The sequence below is a fragment of the Mirounga leonina genome, unplaced genomic scaffold (genome assembly GCF_011800145.1).
Source record: "Mirounga leonina isolate KUSES-001 unplaced genomic scaffold, KU_Mleo_1.0 Mir_268, whole genome shotgun sequence".
Lineage (NCBI taxonomy): Eukaryota > Metazoa > Chordata > Mammalia > Carnivora > Phocidae > Mirounga > Mirounga leonina.
Genome location: NW_023270649.1, coordinates 1,318,405 through 1,338,004, shown reverse-complemented (window position 1 = coordinate 1,338,004; position 19,600 = coordinate 1,318,405). Strand labels below are relative to the sequence as shown.

Below are 19,600 nucleotides of genomic sequence, written 5' to 3'. Positions count from 1 at the left end.
CACTAGGAAGTCAGATTGGGGTTAGGTCATGCTGAGGTCTACTTGAGTGAAGAGTATGTACTGCAGACACAATGCAGTGAAAACATGTGAGCAAGCATGTGGTACTCATGCATGTGAGGACTGGAGCCCTGTCTCTCCTATTACCTCCTCATTTAGGTGATGTTTGTTGAGGCCAGGAACAGTCCTGCCAGCACCAAAGTTCTCCTTCTCTTGAGTCAAAGAGAGTAAGCACCACCTGTGCTCCTCACCTCCTGCATCTTCTTTCCCACAGAGCTTTTGATGTCTGCATGGGTCTCAGTTTGATCCTCTCAGTCAGTCTAATCAAATGTGAATGTTCCTTCCTCCCTGAGTCTTTCAGGGCATAATTGCACATATTCTGAGAGGGACAATGTTTCATCTTGTGTGACAGTTTGATACAAGGCCACTTAATGAAATATTATCATTGGACACTTTAACATAAATTTCATACTAAATAAAAACTAAGAGATGTGTATACAATTTAAAATTTCCCAATCCTGCATCCATTAATGTTTAAAGAGCAATCAGTTACTTGCTAAAGAATTGAAAAGGGAACCTGGATCCAACCCAAGCACATTAATATTGCTATAAATACATTAATTATTAAATTTCTCATCTCACAATATCTCAGTTCTTAAAGTTTCAAAATACTGTTTTGGTGGAGGATCTTTCTTTATAATTCTTCATGAACAGCCATCTAAAGTTGAGACTAGGGGCCAGTAAATTTTTTCTGGTGTGGACCAGATAATAAATATTTGCCTGGGTGTGTCTCTAAATGATCAGCTCTGCCTTGATAGCAGGAAAGCACCATTGCCAATATTTAAAGCTACGGGCATGGCTGTTGTTCCAATAATCTTTTTTTTTTTCTTTTTGCATCCGGGAGATCGTCCAGTGTGGCCCCAGGTCCCCTGTTTGCTGACTCTGGATTGGGTTCAGCATCTTTAAACTTAGCCCCCCACAGAAAGCATGAGCAGAAGGCAGACCCACTCTGCTTGTGCCTACCTTCCATTCTGGTCCAGTGCTCTCTCTCATGGAATATTTGCTCAGTAAATGTAGGAAATCTCTAGTGATTGCATAGAGTCAAGGTTCCATATCCAGCTGATAAAGATGACCTTTGCCAAAAAATGTGCCTGTGTCCATACCTCTAATACAATGCCTTAGGGAGAGTAGCGAGCTGCCCATCAAGGGGAGCTGTTACCATGACCAGTTTCCCCTGCTGGTTTGATGACCTCCGCTTTCTCTGGCCATTGATATCTTTTTTTGGGAATATGGAGCATCTCTCCCACTTCATGTAAGATTCCACTGGGCCACCCATCCCTGATGCCAAGATGGTGAATGCCAGACACGTGGCCTGGCAGTGGATGGCTCTTGAATATTTTAAAATTGTATGGGATTTCCGAAATAAGCTCATGCATGTACATGGCCCCAGCTTAAAGAAAGGTGAATTTTATTTTGTTGTCTTTGATGCCTAGAACATTTAGAGATGGAATATAACTTTCCTGGCATCCTGCCTGACTGTGCACCCTGTAACTCAGGAAGACTCTCTGAGCAAAAATCTAACAACCATGTAATATTCTCTTTCTTCAAGGGAGCTGAAGGTGTGAATATTTTCACAGCTGCGTTTTCTTGATGTCTGCAACTTTGAACTCCTTCAAGGTGGTGGCACGTTATATAATCTTTTAATTCACCCCTTAAAGATGTCTTTTGCCATATTTATCTTAGATACATCTCCAGCTGGAGCCAAAGACGTTTTCGATTTCACGACGTTCACTGCTTCTGCTGTCTGTGTTTCCTTAACTCTTTGTTGTAAACCCTTTTGCTTTTGGAAAGGGCATTCCTTCAGGGTTTTTGTTGGGGGGGGCACTTGTCAATGACACAGAGTAATGAGTGCAGGATACAGTCACAGGGGATCCATAGCAGGGCCCCTTGCGTGTTAGTCCAAATATAAAAATGAAACAAAATAGAGGAAAACAGCATGCAGAAATGCCTCCAGAACGGATTGCTTGGTAATATGTTTTCCTTGAGATCTCAAGAAGGTTGTACCCCAGAGAACACCTGGCCAGTGGGGGCTGGATGCAGGTGGGAGGGTGATGTGAGCCACCCTGCCCCTTGGAACCTGGTCCTGCCAGACCAGGTGTCTCTTCTGGTGTCCTCACGCCACCTGTCACTTCTCGGGGCTCTAGGAGCTTCATGCCCATGCCTGTGTTCCTCAGATGCCAGGTCTAATCCCCTTGTGTGGAAGTGCTCCCATGACTCACCCCTGCAGGGAGTTTCGGGGTTGGCTCACCCCGCAAAGGAGCTGAACATCTGCCTGAGGTCCAGTTTATTGTGAGCACTGGTGTGTGGGAAGACAGTGTGTCCTGGGCTTCTCCCCCAAATAGCAGCCCCATTCGGCACACCTTAAAATTCGGACCGTGTGCTCAGGGACACAGTTGGAAAACGAGATGCCTTCCTCCAAACATCAGTGCATTGTCTTATAGTAAGACACTAAAGAAGCCTCATTCACTATCTTAACCCCAAATTGCATAGTCTGTATTTTAAGGGTGACGTCCCTCACACATGAAACACGCGTGGCCATTCTTCTAAGCTCATGTTTCCCTGGAGTCATACCTGTGGGATTTGTACGGAGTCATTGATAAGGGAATGGGAAATCCCAGGTACATAGTGGGAATGGCCCATGATCATTTTGTAGCTCCGACCACCAGTGGGGTGGGGGTAGGCGGGCATCCACTAAAGTTTCTTAGAAAGTTCTGTGTGTGCTCTGAGCTTCCCACCACCATTTTTATGCTTAGGCAATCCTTGGCTCTCCCCAACCCCCACCCCATGTTCTTTGTGCCACTAGATGCCTCACGCCCCAGTAATCATCAAAAGGGAAAGTCTCCTCACCGGTCCAAGTAAAGGCAAGGTTTCATCAATTGGTAGGTTGTGTTGGCAAGAACTTCTCTGGTGACCCCATTCCACACCAGGGCTCAATGACAAGCTGTAAAGAGCCCCCTCCGGGGTTGTGTTTTGTGTCTCAAGACAACATTTTCTCGCGCTCAATAATGTCTGGATGACCTTGCCACTGATTGTATCTTTTCTTTTCCTTGTAGCTGGAAATAACGCCGGCAAAGCCCACAAAGTTGTGAGACAAATACAAGAAGAGACTTTGAATGACAAAGGTAGTGTTTGTGAGCCACGCGGCTCTTGTCCTTGGTCCGAGCTGATGTTGGCGGCTGAGCCACAGACTCCGATGTGGCATTGTGGGCGCGAGTGGTGGAGGTGGTACTTGGGGGTGGGGGATGTATCTCCCACTTGTGCGTTTCTTCTGGGGATTTCTGGTCTGCCCCCCGCGGAGAGTGGTGAACAGGAGCAAGCATGTCCCTGTGATAGCATTGGTCTGTGTAGGCATCTCCTGGGGGAGGCGTTCGAATGTGCCGGTTGATTTGCATGTCCTGTGACAACAGGACCTTGTTTCCATGACGTGTCCATCTCCAGGGCTGGGGGGCCCTCAGCGGCATGTCTTCATGCAGGAACTGTTAGATGCACCTGCCAGCAGGTGCATCTACTCGTTGGCGGTTCTGGACTACAGATAATTCCAACATGGATGTGTCTGGTGCCACCTTACTCAGTAGCAAATCCTGTAGTGCTTGCTCTCTCTACTTGTCCGGCCTGAGCAGTGGACACCTGTTTGTAACATCTCTCCCAGTTGCAAGTGCTATTGAGTGCTTTCTGAGCACTCATGGGCCTCATGTTTAAGAAAAGAAGATGCACATCAGTTATCTTGGACTGGATCCAACCAAGATGGCGCTTTGAGCATGTCCCAGATGCTGGGGCTTCTCCTGTCTGAATTTATCGTGATCGTTCTTCTTCTTCTCCTTCTTCTCCTTTTTCTTCTTCTTTTTCTTCTTCTTCTTCTTCCTTCTTCTTCTTCTTCTTCCTCTTCTCCTCTTCTTCTCCTCTTCCTCCTTTTCCTCCTTCTCCTTCACCACCTTCTCTTCCTCTTCCTCTTCTTCCTCCTCTTCCTCTTCTTCCTCCTCCTCTTTCTTCTCCTTCCTCCTTCTCCTCCTCCTTCTTCTCCTCCTCCTCCTTCTTTTCCTTCCTCCTCCTCCTTCTTCTCCTCCTTCTCCTTCCTGTCTTCCTCTTCTTCCTTCTTCTTCTTTTTAAGATTTTATTTGTTTATTTGAGAGAGAGAGAGAGAGAATAAGCAGGGGGAGGAGCAGAGGGAGAGGGAGAAGCAGACTCTACACTATCATGGAGCCTGACTTGAGGCTCGAACCCACAACCCTGAGATCATGACCTGAGCCAAAACCAAGAGTTGGTAGCTCAACCAACTGAACCACCCAGGCTCCCCAATGGTGGTTCTTCTTAAAAAGTCGGAGACAGAGGAAAGCCACGGATGGCAAGTCTAGTTAACATCTGTCCTGTGGTGCCCTTATTCCCCACCTAGCTCGTGCAAGGCAGCTGTGAAACTTGCCGTTTCCTACCCTGTGCACATGGCGGGGGGTATGTCCCAGCTGCCTCTGACCTTTTTGGCATGACTCCTTTGATCCTGGGACAGAACATGGAGGGGAGCTTCCCCATAGGCCAGAGCCAGTCCGGCTCTTTGTGTAACACCAGGCATCTGTTGCAGATGGGAACCGATTCCTTCTGTCCCTGCCCTGCACAGAAATGATCATGACAGATGATCCTTGTCCCTGTCCCCATTTACCATGGTTCAAGGAGATGGCGTTCTCCAACACAGTTGTGTCCCAGCCCTGTAGCATCGCAGGGAACAGGTTACAAATGCAGATTCCTAGCCCTGTCAGGAGCCAGAGCCTTGTGACAACAGGGCCCAGGAATCTGCATTTCCCTCTGGTTGAAGCCTCATGGATGCACTAGCCCTTGATTTCCAGACCCAAAGAGGAGTTTCATGGGAAACCACCAAATCATGTGTTCTTTGTGACTTTTGAAAAATTCTGGATAAATTTTTTAAAAAGGATAATTTAAAGAATAGTTTGCCGGGCGCCTGGGTGGCTCAGTCGGTTGAGCAACTGCCTTCGGCTCAGGTCATGATCCCAGGGTCCTGGGATCGAGTCCCACATCGGGCTCCCTGCTCCGCGGGGAGCCTGCTTCTCCCTCTCCCACTCCCCCTGCTTGTGTTCCCTCTCTCGCTGTATCTCTCTCTGTCAAATAAAGAAATAAAATCTTAAAAAAAAAAAAAGAATAGTTTGCCAAAACTTGCTTAGGTTACAACCCAAGGAGGGAGTAAAGGTTCGTTCATAAAGTTCAAGAGTTTCATGTGTTCTAACAAAGCTGTAAGCAAAAGCCCTGATTTGTCAGAGGAAAGATGTTCTAGAAGCTGTTTCTTTTTTTTTTTTTTTAATTTTTTTATTCTTATGTTAATCCCCATACATTACAACATTAGTTTTAGATGAAGTGTTCCATGATTCATTGTTTGTGCACAACACCCAGTGCTCCATGCAGAATGTGCCCTCCTCAATACCCACCACCGGGCTAACCCATCCTCCCACCCCCCTCCCCTCTAGAACCCTGTTTGTTTTTCAGAGTCCATCGTCTCTCATGGTTCGTCTACCTCTCCGATTTCCCCCGCTTCATTTAGAAGCTGTTTCTAATGTTAGAAATGGCTAATGCTGGCTCCCGTGCTGTGTTGAGATTCAGGTGTGGGTGTGCAAAGCCCGTGCGTTCAAGGGACAGCTCTTTGTCAGCTCCTCTGTGGTGGAGGGGAGGCTGCCAAGGGTCTTGAGTTCTGCAAGGCAATGAAGGCAATGATTCCTAATCACACAGGATGGTGCGCTCACTTCTGAGAGCAGGCACGCCCCTCTCATCAGAGCTGACGATGTGCTCTCTATTGGTGGCTCCTGTTTCTTCCTTCCTGTCAAATGCCACCAAGTAGACACATGGAATTAGCATCAGGGAGACCCAGGCACTGGGGCGGATAACACTTCGGGTGCACACTTGCAGTCCCAGGAACCTCAGCCTGTCTCAGTGCATGCTGCACCCCCTCCTGGCCCCCTGTTTCTGGGCATCTCCATTTATGAAAGGGGCAGACCCTTTGTGTATATAAGAAGCATGGTTGTGCATCCTAGGTGGGGGTGGTGGGCCCTGCTTTGTCCTTTCTCCTTAGAACAGGACTGACTAAGGCCCTGAGGGGGGTCACTGGGTCTTGGGCATAGCCTGGCCTGGGAGCTGACATGCGGGGCCAGGGAGGTATCTGGACCCGAGCTGGGCAAGCCCTGAAGTGTGCAGCATGGGTACTCCAAATGGGGACCCCATTCATGGTAGTTTCCTGTGTCCATTATGACCGAATGGGTTGGTAGGATGAGCAGGGGGGAAAGAGGTCTGAGCCAGATGTGTGCATGCACACACACACACACACATTTTAAGTAAATCTTGTGTGCATTGAATTAAACGAGAAAGCCACACCGTATTAATTTTATATCAGAAGCCAGAGCCTTTGGAAGAGTTGGTCAGTGGAGGGCCCCCTTCCCGGCATGTTAGGTGCAGGATGCTGGACTTGGCCGGGTGGGGGCAGTGGGGCGGTGGTCCTAGAACAGAGTTTTGCTTTGGCTGAACCTGCATCCAGGCTCAGGGGCCCCCAGAGACACTGTACAGGGCACCCGGAGCCACTCCCTCTGCCATGGGGCAGCAGGTGCGTTAACAGGCCCCCTTCCTCTTGGCACATCTCCTTGCGACTGCAAGTCTAGCTCAGGATGCTCTCCAGAGCTGAGTTCAGATGGAGACACTTCTCTCTAGACCAGCCTGCACCCACTGGAGCCTCCGAAATTCTTGCCCACGCACCACCAGCAACACAACTTGGATTGAGGCCCATGGGAGCCACACTTACTCATGGAATATGGCTCTTCTGTGATTCCTGCATTGGGTAATTGTGTCTCTGTGGATTCTTTAGATTTTTTTTTTTTTTTTTTGAGCAAGCAAACACACATCCTAACAACATAAGTGTAGGTTCCTGTCAAGAACACAATGATTTCTCACTCCAGCCTACCTCCACCTCTTCTCTGGACTTAATGTAAGTAAAAAAAAAAAAAAAAAAAAAATCTAAGTTCTTAGTTGAATGCTTCATCCTTCTTACTTTCTGGTACTTTCTGCCTTTGAGGTCATGGTCACTTGAGAGCCCACTTTGGTTTGGGGTAGGAGGATGCCCACATACCAACCTTCAACTAGTTGAGCTCTTGGAAGGATAAATTTATGAGTGTTTTCAGGAACGAAGGCAATATGGCTCATTTCTCAACTGAGAGATTTTCCAGGGACAAGAGTTTGAATACCTTATCATCATGTATCCGTGGCGCCAAAGTCTTTATTGCTCTTGAGTAATAACTGCTGAAGAAAGCTGTCTTGTTTGGAGCAAATACTCTCGCTTCTAGGACCAAAGTAAATGAAATAGAAAATAAAAGTACAAAACCCAACACCACCACAAAAACAAATGGCAGAAAGACATAACAACATCCCAGCGAACCCAAATGGGAATAGAGAATTTAAATACTCTTAAAAGGATTTAGAGAAGGTAATTCTGTTTTGGACATTCGCCACAGACTCACACAAAACCATAGCATTAATTCCTAATTCGTAATTATTAATTCCTAATCCTAAACCTTCAGTGTGATCCCACTGGAAATACAGAGTCTGCAATCTTCTCTAAAAGGCTTTGCTTTGTGTTCTTCAGAAATATCTTCTTGACCAGTTTCCGTCTTTCCTAACATTCTTCTGCCAGCAGTAGCTTGCTCCGTCTTTATTGGGAAGAAGGGCCAGCTGCTTGATTCATGGACTTTTTGCTCAGGTATTATGTCCGGTTTGCTTTTGTTGAAAGAGAACTTTTCCTGTGCTGGGAAAAGTCAGTTGTGTGTACTTACTGGTGAGATAGTTTCACCTTAGAAATACATCTTTGAACTATAATGTTTGGATTATCCAACTGACTATAAAGTAATTAGTCACTGAAGCAAAAAATACTATGATGTCAGTTCGGTATTCATTATGGGAATAGGTAATAGCGTCTCTGGATCGCAATCTACTAGTCTTTGTCGTCCGAGAGATTCATATCTTGAATGTAGGCCTACCTTGAGATGAATAGACAGCTACTGTTTTTCTTCTACTCATAGACTCTCTGATTTTGCAGAATGATCCTTCTGGAGCTTGGTCCATTTGGAAAAACTTGAGTGAATGTTGACTGCATGGATTTCTTTGTTCCCTCCACCGTGTATCCTTTTTCTTTATGACATAGAGTTCTTAACACCCAGTACCTACAGTGAAGCACTTGATGGGAGTTTCTTGGCCAATAGTCAACGAAATCCCCAAGAGAAGTTTGAACAATATTCTGCATGTATAGTTAGGTCCGGCATATACTCAAGACTACTTAATCTTCCTTACTTAATATAAAATGGTCCTTATTGACATGAATTTTTCAAACTAGAGTCCCTTTTTTTTTTTTTAACTTTTTAATTTTAATTTAGTGTCCCGAGGTAGGCAATAAACAGCCATGCTACCTAGCTAGATGACAGCCAGGCAGACAGACAGACACCTGATTTCCTGTGGGTAATTAGAAGGTTTAGAAGGTCACTGAGTCTTTACTGAAAGCATGGAAGGAGAAGCTCAGCACTTTCTGAAAATTTAATCGGCTATTATAGCTTGCTCTCACCTTGTTCCTTACATTAAAAGGCTCTTCATTTCTCAGGCTGCAACGATTAATTTTAACCTTTCAAAACACTGGCAAGGTGAATTCTATGAGAGAGGGCGATTGTCTGCCTGGTTTCCTTAGCTCCTCTATAAATACCTAGAGGATTAAAAAAAAAATCCCACAAGGAAGAGTTTTCATCCTCAGATTGCCTGCCACATTCTGCTTCCCCCCAACAATAATTTATGGAATATTTTTACTCCCCGCAAGGTCACTGGCTTTTTTATTTTCACTTTTCCTTTGGGCACATCTCAGATGGTTCCTTTGAACACATCTCAAGATGCTCTGTGTATCTAAGCTAAGTAATGGGACATCACACATGTAACAGTTTCAACAAATTATTCCAGAAACATTACTTCCATAATATTTTTCACTCTGGGGGAAATGAAGTAGACTTTAGTTACTATAGAATAGAAGCATACAGTAAGAAAGGGTTGGCTTTTTAAAAAATAAAATGTGGAGTGTTATATGAAGATATTTCATACATGTCAGTTAGATCCACAGGTATAACCACCCATTCTCTGTGATATGTAGTTTTAAGTAGGCAGAACCCATTGTGTTAGCGAGTTAGAAATCCATTAGATCCCCCTTGTAGCAGATGCTGTAAACCCTTATGGCCAGGAGAGCCTTGGTAACGTACTGTAGGGCCTTGGAGATAAATATTTATATTTCCTATATTTGCAGGTTTTATCTTAAAGGCTTTTCTCATGGAGCCACATTGCACTCTCTCCAAAGAGCAGCTCTGGGATTTGCATGGTCCTAAGTATTTATTTGCAGATAAGGTGATCCCTCTCTACTCCCAATCTTTCTGTATGCTGTCCCTCACCCACCCGTTCCCTCAGGTTTCCGTCTGGGGCCATTTCACTTCTGCGTGATGAACTTCCATTAGCATTTCTTTAACCGTGGGGTCTGCTCATCACAAATTTCCGTACCTTTCGTGTGTCTAAAATTGTCATTACTTTGCCTGCAGTTTTTGAAAGATATTTTCCGTGGATATAGAATTCCAGGTTGAAAACATCTTCTGACCCCCCCCCCCCGCCCCCCCAGGATATTAAAGGTGTTCTGGCATGGACCTTTGTCATTTGGGATGAGAAGTCAGCTATAATTATTATCAATATTTCATGAATATAAGTGTCTTTTCCCATCTTTTCTGTTATTTTCTGTTTTCAGAAGTTTGAGAATATGCATAGGTGTGGTTCCTTTTTCCCCCTTATGTTTATTCTGCTTGGGTGTAAAAGGTTTTCTGTATCTGTGAGTAGTTGGATGTGATAAAACTTAAAGAATTTTCAGCCATTTTTTTCCAAAAAGCTTTTTCTGGTCTGTTCTTTCCATCTTGTTCTTATGAGTCTACAATTACACATATATTAGATACTGTGGTGTTCTTTGGCATTTAGTTCATCGAGCAGATGAATTTTATCCCAGATTTAAAAAATTTTGGTCTGTGCTTCAGTTTGGATAATTTCTATTGACCTACCTCAAGTTCACTGAGTTGTTTTTTCAGTTCTGTCTATTATACTTTTAATCCCATGATTGGATTTTTGATTGCAGCAAAACAAACTGCATTTTTTGGGTTTAGGGTTTCTAGTTGGTTATTTTTAGTTTACCTATCTTTTTTGATGTTCTTCATATCCTCCTCCTTGACGCCCATCTGTTCTTGTAGCCTCTTCAATATGTACTAGTTCTTTTAAAGTCCTCTTCTGCTAATTCGAACATCTGCATCATCTCTGAGTCTGTTTCTATTGATTTTTTTTCCCTCTTGACAGCAGGTTACATGTTGTTTCTTTGCATGTGAAGTGATTTTTTTGTTGTTGTTTATTAGACACTGTGACTGATCCATGATACAGACTTTGGATTCTGTTATCTTCCTCTGAAGAATGTTGAGTTTTGTAGCAAGCAATGATATGACTTGCAGGATACCTAGATCTTGTGGAAGCTCAGCTGAAGGTCTGGTTATCATGAGTCTATTTCACTGTTGCCCTTGGGCCTTGGACGGAGCTCTTAATCTTGAGACATGGTCCTTTCTTCTAAGCGATAGACCATCTCCGGTTTCAGGTGAGAGTCCAAGATGTTCACCAGGTCCTTCCAACTTGGCAGGACTCAAATGTCATCTTGTCTCCCCAACACCAGGCAGCAGCTGAAATTTCTCTGCTCACCTTTCAACCTTCTACCTGTTGTTTGCTTCTGAGCTCCTTGGTGTCTCAAGTTGGAGCCTTTGAAACTCAGTACTCAGACAAGGGGTCCACAGGAGTTTCTACTCACATTTTGGTGTTCTGCCCCCCACCCCCCCATGGCCTTTCAGTTTTAGGATTGTACCTGTCGATTCCAGCTGCCCTAACAGCCCCAAACTTTGACCACTGTCCTCTTAGCCCATCTCTTTATTATACTCTGTTCAAGCTCTACACCTGTGCACCTTTCAGTTTTGGCATTGTACTATCAATTCTAGCTGCCCCAACAGCCCCAAACTCTGACCTTTGACTCCTCAGCTCATCTGTTTACTATTTTGTGCTTGAGCTCTGCACCAGTGCACCTTGTAATCTGAGAAGTATTCTGGGGTGGGGGGGAGGATAAATGAGAACTGCCTTTGGCAAACCAGGATTTGTGGTCATACTCTAATAAGCTAGTGAGGTTACAATGAAAAGTTTGAGCAAAAGAAACCACTGAAGTCCTTTATGTTAACAGTTGTCATAATCAGGGAAACAGCCAACATCATGTTGGATATTTGCGATATACCAGGTAATGTTGTAAAAATTCACTATGTGTTTGGATTCATGTGTCCTGTCCTTTGAAGTAGGCATCATCACTATATGCATTTTCCAAATTAGGAAAGCGGGGGTCATAAAGAGTTTAGGGAAGTTGCTCAGTTTCACGCAGTTAATAAGTGGAGATGTTGGAATCTGAACTCAGTGTCCAGGAATGAACTCAGAAATAAGTGAGATCCTTGGGGATGGGGAGAGGTGGAGAGCGGCAGGGAAGAGGAAGAGAAAGAAATTGGCAGAAAGAAGTTGAGTTGAGTGTCCATCAGCCAAGGTCTTCTAGGAACGCTGGTTTGTATAGTGTAGTGTATTCTGTCCCCGGGAAGACCTGTTACACACACACCCGACTTGTAGGTAGAGTCTGTGCTGTGAGTGCACGTGTGTATGAGGACAAAGATAGCATTCCATGCTTCCATTAATGGAGCAAAATGACAGCAAGAAAGACACGGTGGTGTGAACACCTCTTCCTATCAGCAGCAACTCAGCAGAGGGAACCACACACTCCCCAAGGGCCCTGAAAATGCCCCCAAGAGCTGGGGAGGGCTCTAGGGTCTTCACAACCCATGACGAGGGCATGGATCCTTCAAATCCAGAACATCACCCGAGGAAGAAGCACGACCGGGCTGCCGCTTGGGTTCTGGGTGCATATCCGTCAACCAAGATGAGATCCTGCTTTCCCTTCTGCCTATAACATCTTGCTTGTCCACGTTCTGTCTTGTGGGACATCTTTCTCTGTTAATAAATAGAAGTCCTTATTTTTATGGTTACCTTCTCTTCCACTGTGGAGATACACCAAATCATTTGCCTCATTTGTTATCAATGCACATTTTTTATTATTATATATGCTCCACGCCCTTGGATTTTTATCATTGAGCACTTTGTCATGTTCCCCTTGCGATGTATTCTGAAACGCAGAATGAGGAGTAGAACAGTCATGGAATGATGTTGGCAGGGGGCTGTCCAGGATGCCAGCACCAATCACGCTGTCCCCCGCTGTGTGTTTTCATGCTGAACTGCTCATCTGGGTGATGATTAGGCCACTTGATGAAGCTGTGTTGGCCTGAAGAGGACTGACAAGGGTGAAATGAGCCCAGATGTGGATATCACCATGCCTTGCTTTGGGAGCTCGAGGTAGAGATGCCTCTCTGCCTGGGTTATCTGGCTGCCCATCTCCATGTACCCTGAGCTAGCCTTCTTAACCTGGAGTGCACCTACACATACTTGGCACGTTACACCATGGGGTTGGTTCAGCCTTTTTCTCCTTCCCTAATTTACTTGTCATCACTCCACATCCTGGAACATGCTGATAAGCCCTGGGTGTGGATGGGGAGGGCTTTCTGTGGGGTTTCAGTGCTTGGCATGCTTGTCCCTCGGTCACTTACATCATTACCACCCCCGGTGTGGGCTTTGCCCATCAGACACCTGCCCTGACTCGTCCTTTGAGTGTTCCTGTTTTGAGTATTCAATTGATGTCATGTTTTCACCTGTCCGATGCTGGAGAAATAGTGAAAGGTTGATGTGATACCCCAGGATGGCGAGGATTTCCTAAATTTGCCATCTTAGAGTCGGCTTCCTATTTCTGGTTTCCCGGGGTGCACTTGTCTATAGGAATCTCACCTTTCCGAATGACACTTCTACTTCAGAGCAAATTCTATATGTACTCTGCTTGTAAGATTAAAGGTGAGAATGCATTTTTAAAACTTCCTTTTGGGAAACAAGTTACCAAAAGCCCTCTTACCTGTAACACACATTCTTTCTTTGTACTTTGGGGTGGGTAGAAGGCATCACCATGAAAATTGTTCACCTGCCAGCTATGGCCAGACCTGTTTGAATATCTACTGTTATTACAAAAAAAAAAATTGGACTTTAATTTTTTGTGGAGTTTCAGGCTTATAGAAAATTGAGCACAAAATACAGGGAATGCCCAACCATGTGCCTCCCACCTCCCCAGTTTTGCTGATTATTAATATCTTGCATTTTTAGGGCACATTGGATACAATCAATGAACCAATATGGACACGTTATCGTTAATGAAAATCCATAGTTTACATTAGGGTCTCTCTTGGTGTTGTGCATTCTATTGGATTTGGACAGATGTACGGTGACATGGACCCACCATTATGGTGCCATACAGAGTCATTTTATTGCCCTAAAAGTCTTCTGTGCTGTACCTGCTCATCCCTCCTCACTGAACCCCTGGCAACCACTGATCTTTTTATGGTCTTCATGGTTTTGCCTTTTCCAGAATGTCCTAGAGCTGGAATCATAGAGTATGTAGTATTTTCAGACCAGCTTCTTTCCCTTAGTAACATGCATTGAAGAATCCTCCGTATCTTTTCATGGCTTGAGAGCTCCTTTGTTTTCACGCTGAATCTATATTTTTATTAAGGACAAACTGCCCTCTACACAGGATTCTGAATGCTCATGAGTAAGAACATGCAGAGCTAGGCGGTAGGGGGGTTACACAAATGAGGATGAGTGGGCATGCACGGTGTTTTCACTTTTTGAAAATCCAGCTCTTGTGTTACCTTGAAGGATGGTTAGCGTCGGGGTCCAAGTGAAGTTTAGGGTCAGGGTTATGGTCAGGGTTAGGGTTAGAGTCTAGGGTTAGTGTCAAGGTTAGGGTTAGGATCAGGGTTCGGGTTTGGATTATGGTCAGGGTCAGGGCTATGGTCAAGGTAATGGTCTAGGGTTAGTGTTAAGGTTAGGGTTAGGATCAGGGTCAGTGTCAGGGTCATGATTAGGATCAGGGTCTAGGGTTAACATTAGGGTTGGTGATGGGTTGGGTCTGGGTCTGCCACAAGGTGACAGAGTTGGGGGACCCGCCTTACTCCCACCTTTCCTCTGTAAGTTCTACTCTCACTTCATATCCCTTTATTTATAACCTTGGTGCCCCAGTCAACAGTGTGTAGTGTTAGGTTAGGGTTATTTTAGGGCTAGGGTCATGTTCAGGTTCAGGGTTAATGTATGTTTAGAATTTAGATGTTGGGGATTGATGTTGCAATTAATTTTTTTCTCAAGCTCTTCATCAGATTAGGTTTGAAGTGAGGTACGGCTCAGGGTTGGGGGTATAGCCAGGCTTAGGTCAGAGTGGAGGTAGGCTAGCTTCAGTTTTTGGTGAGTGTAAGATTAGAAGTGAGGGTTTGCAGGTGCTCTAATTTGACTGTCAAAGTCTGATCCCACTTTGGGGTGAATCTTTGCCTGGTATTTGACTGCATATTCTTCGTGACATCATATCTGGACATATGTCTTATATCCAAATATCGAGAATCTGCTATGCACCCCCGTTTCGCAGAAACTCCTTCTGGGCTCTGAGTTTATTTCTGTCTCTCACCTTCTTCCCTGGGGGAGGGCTTCCCCTTCCCTCCACAGCCTCAGCCCCCCGGGGTAGCGTTTGCACGTGCTCGGAGCTGGCACGTGCTCGGAGCTGAGTTACTGATCTGGCATCATCATCTCTGCCAATGGGACTTGTCAGGAACATGTCTCAGTGTCAGCGGGACTGAGGACGGGGTTGTTTTACAAGTTAATTACCCAGAAGATTATCGTGTGGTGTTAGCGGTGCCTATTGTATGCACTATTTAACAGATAAGAAATAATGAGTTTCGTTCAAACAGTCACAAGGTGGCTTTGTCAGCTCAGCAAGAGCGCCTTATCCTGGCTGCCTTCTGGTGTGTTGGTCTCTGTGACACAGAACTCAGGTCTGACAAGCAATGCTTGGCCCATCCTTGCGGGGCCTTCTCTTGCCCCAAGAAAGAGACGCCCCACTCCTGCAGCAAACACCCCCCGCCCCATACAACTCTTATCAACTGCTCCTTCCTCTGCTGTATATCAGGCTCTCAGATCCAGCTCTTTTCAGCCTCTCCCTTTATTCAGCAAACACCTCTGTATTCTGCTATAGTTCTGAAAACTATTAAGGACCATTAATAAAGCTGTAGTTTCTAAAATGGCAGCAAGGTAGAAATTGGGGGCTGTTTGCTCTGTTTCTCACAGTCTGGAGCCCCCATGTACCTCCAGCAGGGGATCATGCCCTGGGAGGCACCCATAACGGGAAGGAGGAAAGGTCCCCATTAAGGTGCTCCTTGCTTAAGGCAAGCTGACCCCCTTTGCTCAAAAGAGCAACGTCTCAGACTGTGCCCTGTTCATTTCCCATTGCTAGAAATTTCCAGGTGTTATTATCATTTTCTTAGGGAATGATGGTGACAGTGGTGGCATCTGGGCATGTTTGAGAGTCTCGGTGGGGTGGCAGATGTATCTGAGAAGGTACGAGTTACTTGTAGATGCTCCTCTGGGCTGATTGATGGCCCCCAAGAAGATAACATCGATGGATGGATGGGTAAACGGCATGTGGTCCATGCATAAAATGGAATATGACGCAGCCTTGAAAAGGAAGGATGTTCTGCACCTGCTATGACTCGGGTGGACCTTGAGGACATGGTGCTGAGTAACATGAGCCAGACACAGAAGGACAAATTCTGGGTGATTCCATGTATGTGGGGTCCCTAGAGGAGTCCCATCCATAGAAACAGAGCAAATGGTGGTGCCAGGGACTAGGGACAGGGATGGGGAGTTATTGTTTGATGGGGACAGAGCTTCAGTTTGGGAAGATGGAAAGTTCTGGAGATGGATATGTATTTTACCACAAGCTTCTTGCCATGGGGTCCCTCTCCCAGCCTGGTGGCCCCACTGAATGGGACCAATAATAATCCCCCAGAACTCACTCACCTATAGCGTCCACAGACTTGTTGCCCCCACATGGCCAGGGGCTTCCTCAGGAGTAAGCCAGGCACCTGAGGATGGTACCCTGGCAGGTCACATGATTCAGGTTCTGGGGGTCCCTGAAGGTTCCTTCCCTTCAAGGGGAGAATGGGGGTATTGAGCAGGCAACCATTTTCCCCAGATGATTCTTTTCTAGGAATCCATCCTCATCCTGGTCCCTTTGCACGTCTTTGGTCTGGCTGAGGTTTCAGAGTTGGGGGACCCGCCTCACCCCCACCTTTCCTCTGTAAGTTCTACTCTCACTTCATATCCCTTTATTCATAACCTTGGTGCCCCAGTCAACAGTGAGGTGGGAGGAGCTTCCTTTTCACATTTACTTTTAATGATTAAAACTTGGGATTTCCACATGCCCAAACATGTTAATTTTTGAAAGTTGCCCTTCTAAAGCACATAGGCAGAGAACTCGCAGCCAGTAAGACAATATTTTATAAACAATAAAAATGGAATCTGTGGCATTTCTATTCCATGCTGCCATCTAAAGAATATAACCAAAAAATATTGAGAGAATTTATACAGCTCTAAGTTCTTGAATTAGTAAGAAATCAGGGGGAAAAAGTTGTGTCTGGGTACCCTGGGACTGAAGTAAAAATGAGGGATAGGGAAATGGAAGTATTTGTACAGAAATAAAACACCAAGTGGGAACAAAGAAGCCACAAACAAGATTAATAATCATTTCCTTTTAAAAAATGAAAGAATAATAATTCACCAAACCATTATTCATCCTCCACCCTGCAAGAAGAACAAGAACAAATTAAGTATGCCTTGGAACAAGAAAGAGGAAATAACATCTAATAAAATGTGATTTAAATTTGGACGAAAAGCAATTTATTCTTGACTCTGGGCTAATATCTTTGATAACCAGTTAGAAAAGGATGTCTCATTCCAAAAAAAAAAAAAAGGAATTTTCCCAAATTGATGCAGAGAGAAATGGAAATCACAAACAGATCAGCAATCTGTTGAAATAGCGAATGTCAGAGCTCTCCACCAAAAAGTCTTCTTGCCTGGGGTGCCTGGGTGGCTCAGTTGGTTAAGCGACTGCCTTCAGCTCAGGTCATGATCCTGGAGTCCCTGGATCGAGTCCTTGCTCGGCGGGGAGTCTGCTTCTCCCTCTGACCCTCCTCCCCTCTCATGCTCTCTGTCTCTCATTCTCTCTCTCTCAAATAAATAAAGAAAAATCTTAAAAAAAAAAAAAAAGTCTTCTTGCCTGTGATGGAGTTCCTTTACCCTTTTCGTAAACCTCCAAGGGTGATCTAGACCAAGGGTCTGTAGACTACCACCCTGGGCTAAAACTGGCCCCCCACTTGTTTTTACAAATTTTTACTGATACACAGCTGTACCCATTCATTTACTTATTATCTGTGGCTGTTCTAGGACAAGAATTGAAGAGTTCAGCCCACAAAGCCAAAAATATTTACTCCCTGGCCCCTTATGACCAAAGTCTGCCAGCCCTTGGTTTATGCCATTCAAAGTGACTAGAGCGTCCAAGCTTACTCAATTTGTTAAATAGGGTAAACTCTATGTATTTTCTTCCCAAATGGGCAATTTCCAAAGCAAAGTCATAGACCAAACCTGCTAACCAACCTAGACACAGAGTATCTAGCTTAACGTTAGTAACTGAGTAGACTTCCAGGTTGAAAAATGCACCTTGATGTAAATACATCTTCATTCACTTACCAAACTATAATAGTAATACATTTCAGAAGATAATAGTAAAGCATTTGGGATAATTCCATATCCATTAATTGGTAAACCTCTAAAGAAATTAATTTCGTAGCAGCAGCTGGGAGGTAGGAGGTGCTCTGTCTACATCTGAAGCATGAATTGAATGGATTTCCTTGCAACCCTAAGGCTGGTGGGTTGGTTCTGCCTGCTGAGATGAGATGAGAATGGTCCAGAAGTAAGGGTGACTGTAATCGATTAGTTTGTGGTTATGGGGGAAGGATTTTGGTCATATGCCACATTCTTGCCTTTCGGGTGAGTTGTCTCATAAGCTCAATAAACCATTAGTCATTTAAAGCATCAACAACCACCAGCAACCACTCTGACCCTTTGGGTGGGTTGTGGAGGCATTCCCAAGGCGTAGCCACTGCTGACGCTTCTCGGGCACTCGGCAAATACTTTTTAATACCATCAGATGTGTTTGGGTTCTTTCCCACATGGAATTTACATTCTAGCTGGAGAGGCGAATTAATGCAAGAATAGCCTACTTACCTGAGTGAACAGAATTATGATAAACACTCTACAACCATGTTCTCTAGGCAGGTGTCTTAAAAGATTCAGTTGCATCACCGGTGGTGATTTTTTTCAGCCACCAATTTTCCAGCCACCAATTGGTTCACTTCTGTGCAGCCTCTTCTTTCTTGACTGTCCCTTTTATGCCACATCCCTCAGCGCTTGAGCCCAGCATCTCACACTACACACCTCTGCCTGGGTATTGTGTCCATGATCATGGTGCTAGCTCGCACGGATGTATTTTTCTCCAAAAGTCCTACCAGCTGGAGCTCTCTGCCTGCTCAAAACATTCAGGACTGAACTTGACCTCTTCCTCCTCCCTGTTTCATTCAGTCAATGGCGCCATCACTTCCCAGCTGGAGGTGAGACCCTGGAGTTTCCCTGATGGTTTCTTCCACCTCTCCATTTTTCTTTCTATCTTCAGTCAGTGACTCAACACTTCATCAGCATCTCTCAAAAACACCCATTCTGTTTCTGTGTCGCTGCCATTACCCCACCCCCGGTCATACCTGTCCTGATCCACAACACAGCCTCCTCGCTGGCCTCCCAGCTCCCAGGTTCTCGCCAGTCGGGACTGCCCACCCTGTAGTCCAGAGTCATGCTACTACCTTACCTCCGTAGATCCATATGGGCAGAGAACCTCCCACGCCTCCTTTCTTTGGCTCCAAATGTGCACATGTTGTCTCTGCTTCTTGGCTGTTCTTCTCTTCCTGACCATCCAAATCCTACTCACCCTAGACTTCTCAGTGTCCATAGAAGACCCTAAAGGAGCTGTCCTAAAGTCAGGTGCCTTCACTCCTTGCTCCTGTAACCTCTCCCTTATCACCCACCTCACACATTTACTGTGGTTTGTCCAGCTGCGTCACTGATGTCCCTGTCCCACAACATGGTCCCTGGCACATCAGAGGCACATGAAAAACACTGGCTAACAGAAAAAAAAAGTGTTGGAGAACATCTTGTACATCGGGGGCTCTCAGTGAAGGGCAACTGCTATGATGATGACCTTGATGGTCGTGGTGGTGATGATGGTGATGATGGTAGTGTTGATGATGGTGATGGTGATGATGATGGTGCTGATGATGGTCATGATGGTCATGATGGTGGTGGTGATGGTCATGATGGTCATGATGGTGGTGGTGATGGTCATGATGGT

General features: G+C 45.2%; 1 protein-coding gene across 4 annotated transcripts in view; it reads left to right on the top strand.

Moving 5' to 3' along the window:
• DHRSX (dehydrogenase/reductase X-linked) overlaps positions 1 to 19,600 on the top strand; it is a gene marked incomplete at its 5' end in the record, with an annotated part of 180,466 nt that overhangs the window by 2,768 nt on the left and 158,098 nt on the right. For all 4 annotated transcript variants that reach the window (XM_035029652.1, XM_035029653.1, XM_035029651.1 and 1 more), the window contains 1 exon segment: positions 3,111 to 3,179. In XM_035029652.1, the coding sequence (XP_034885543.1) occupies positions 3,111 to 3,179 (69 nt within the window).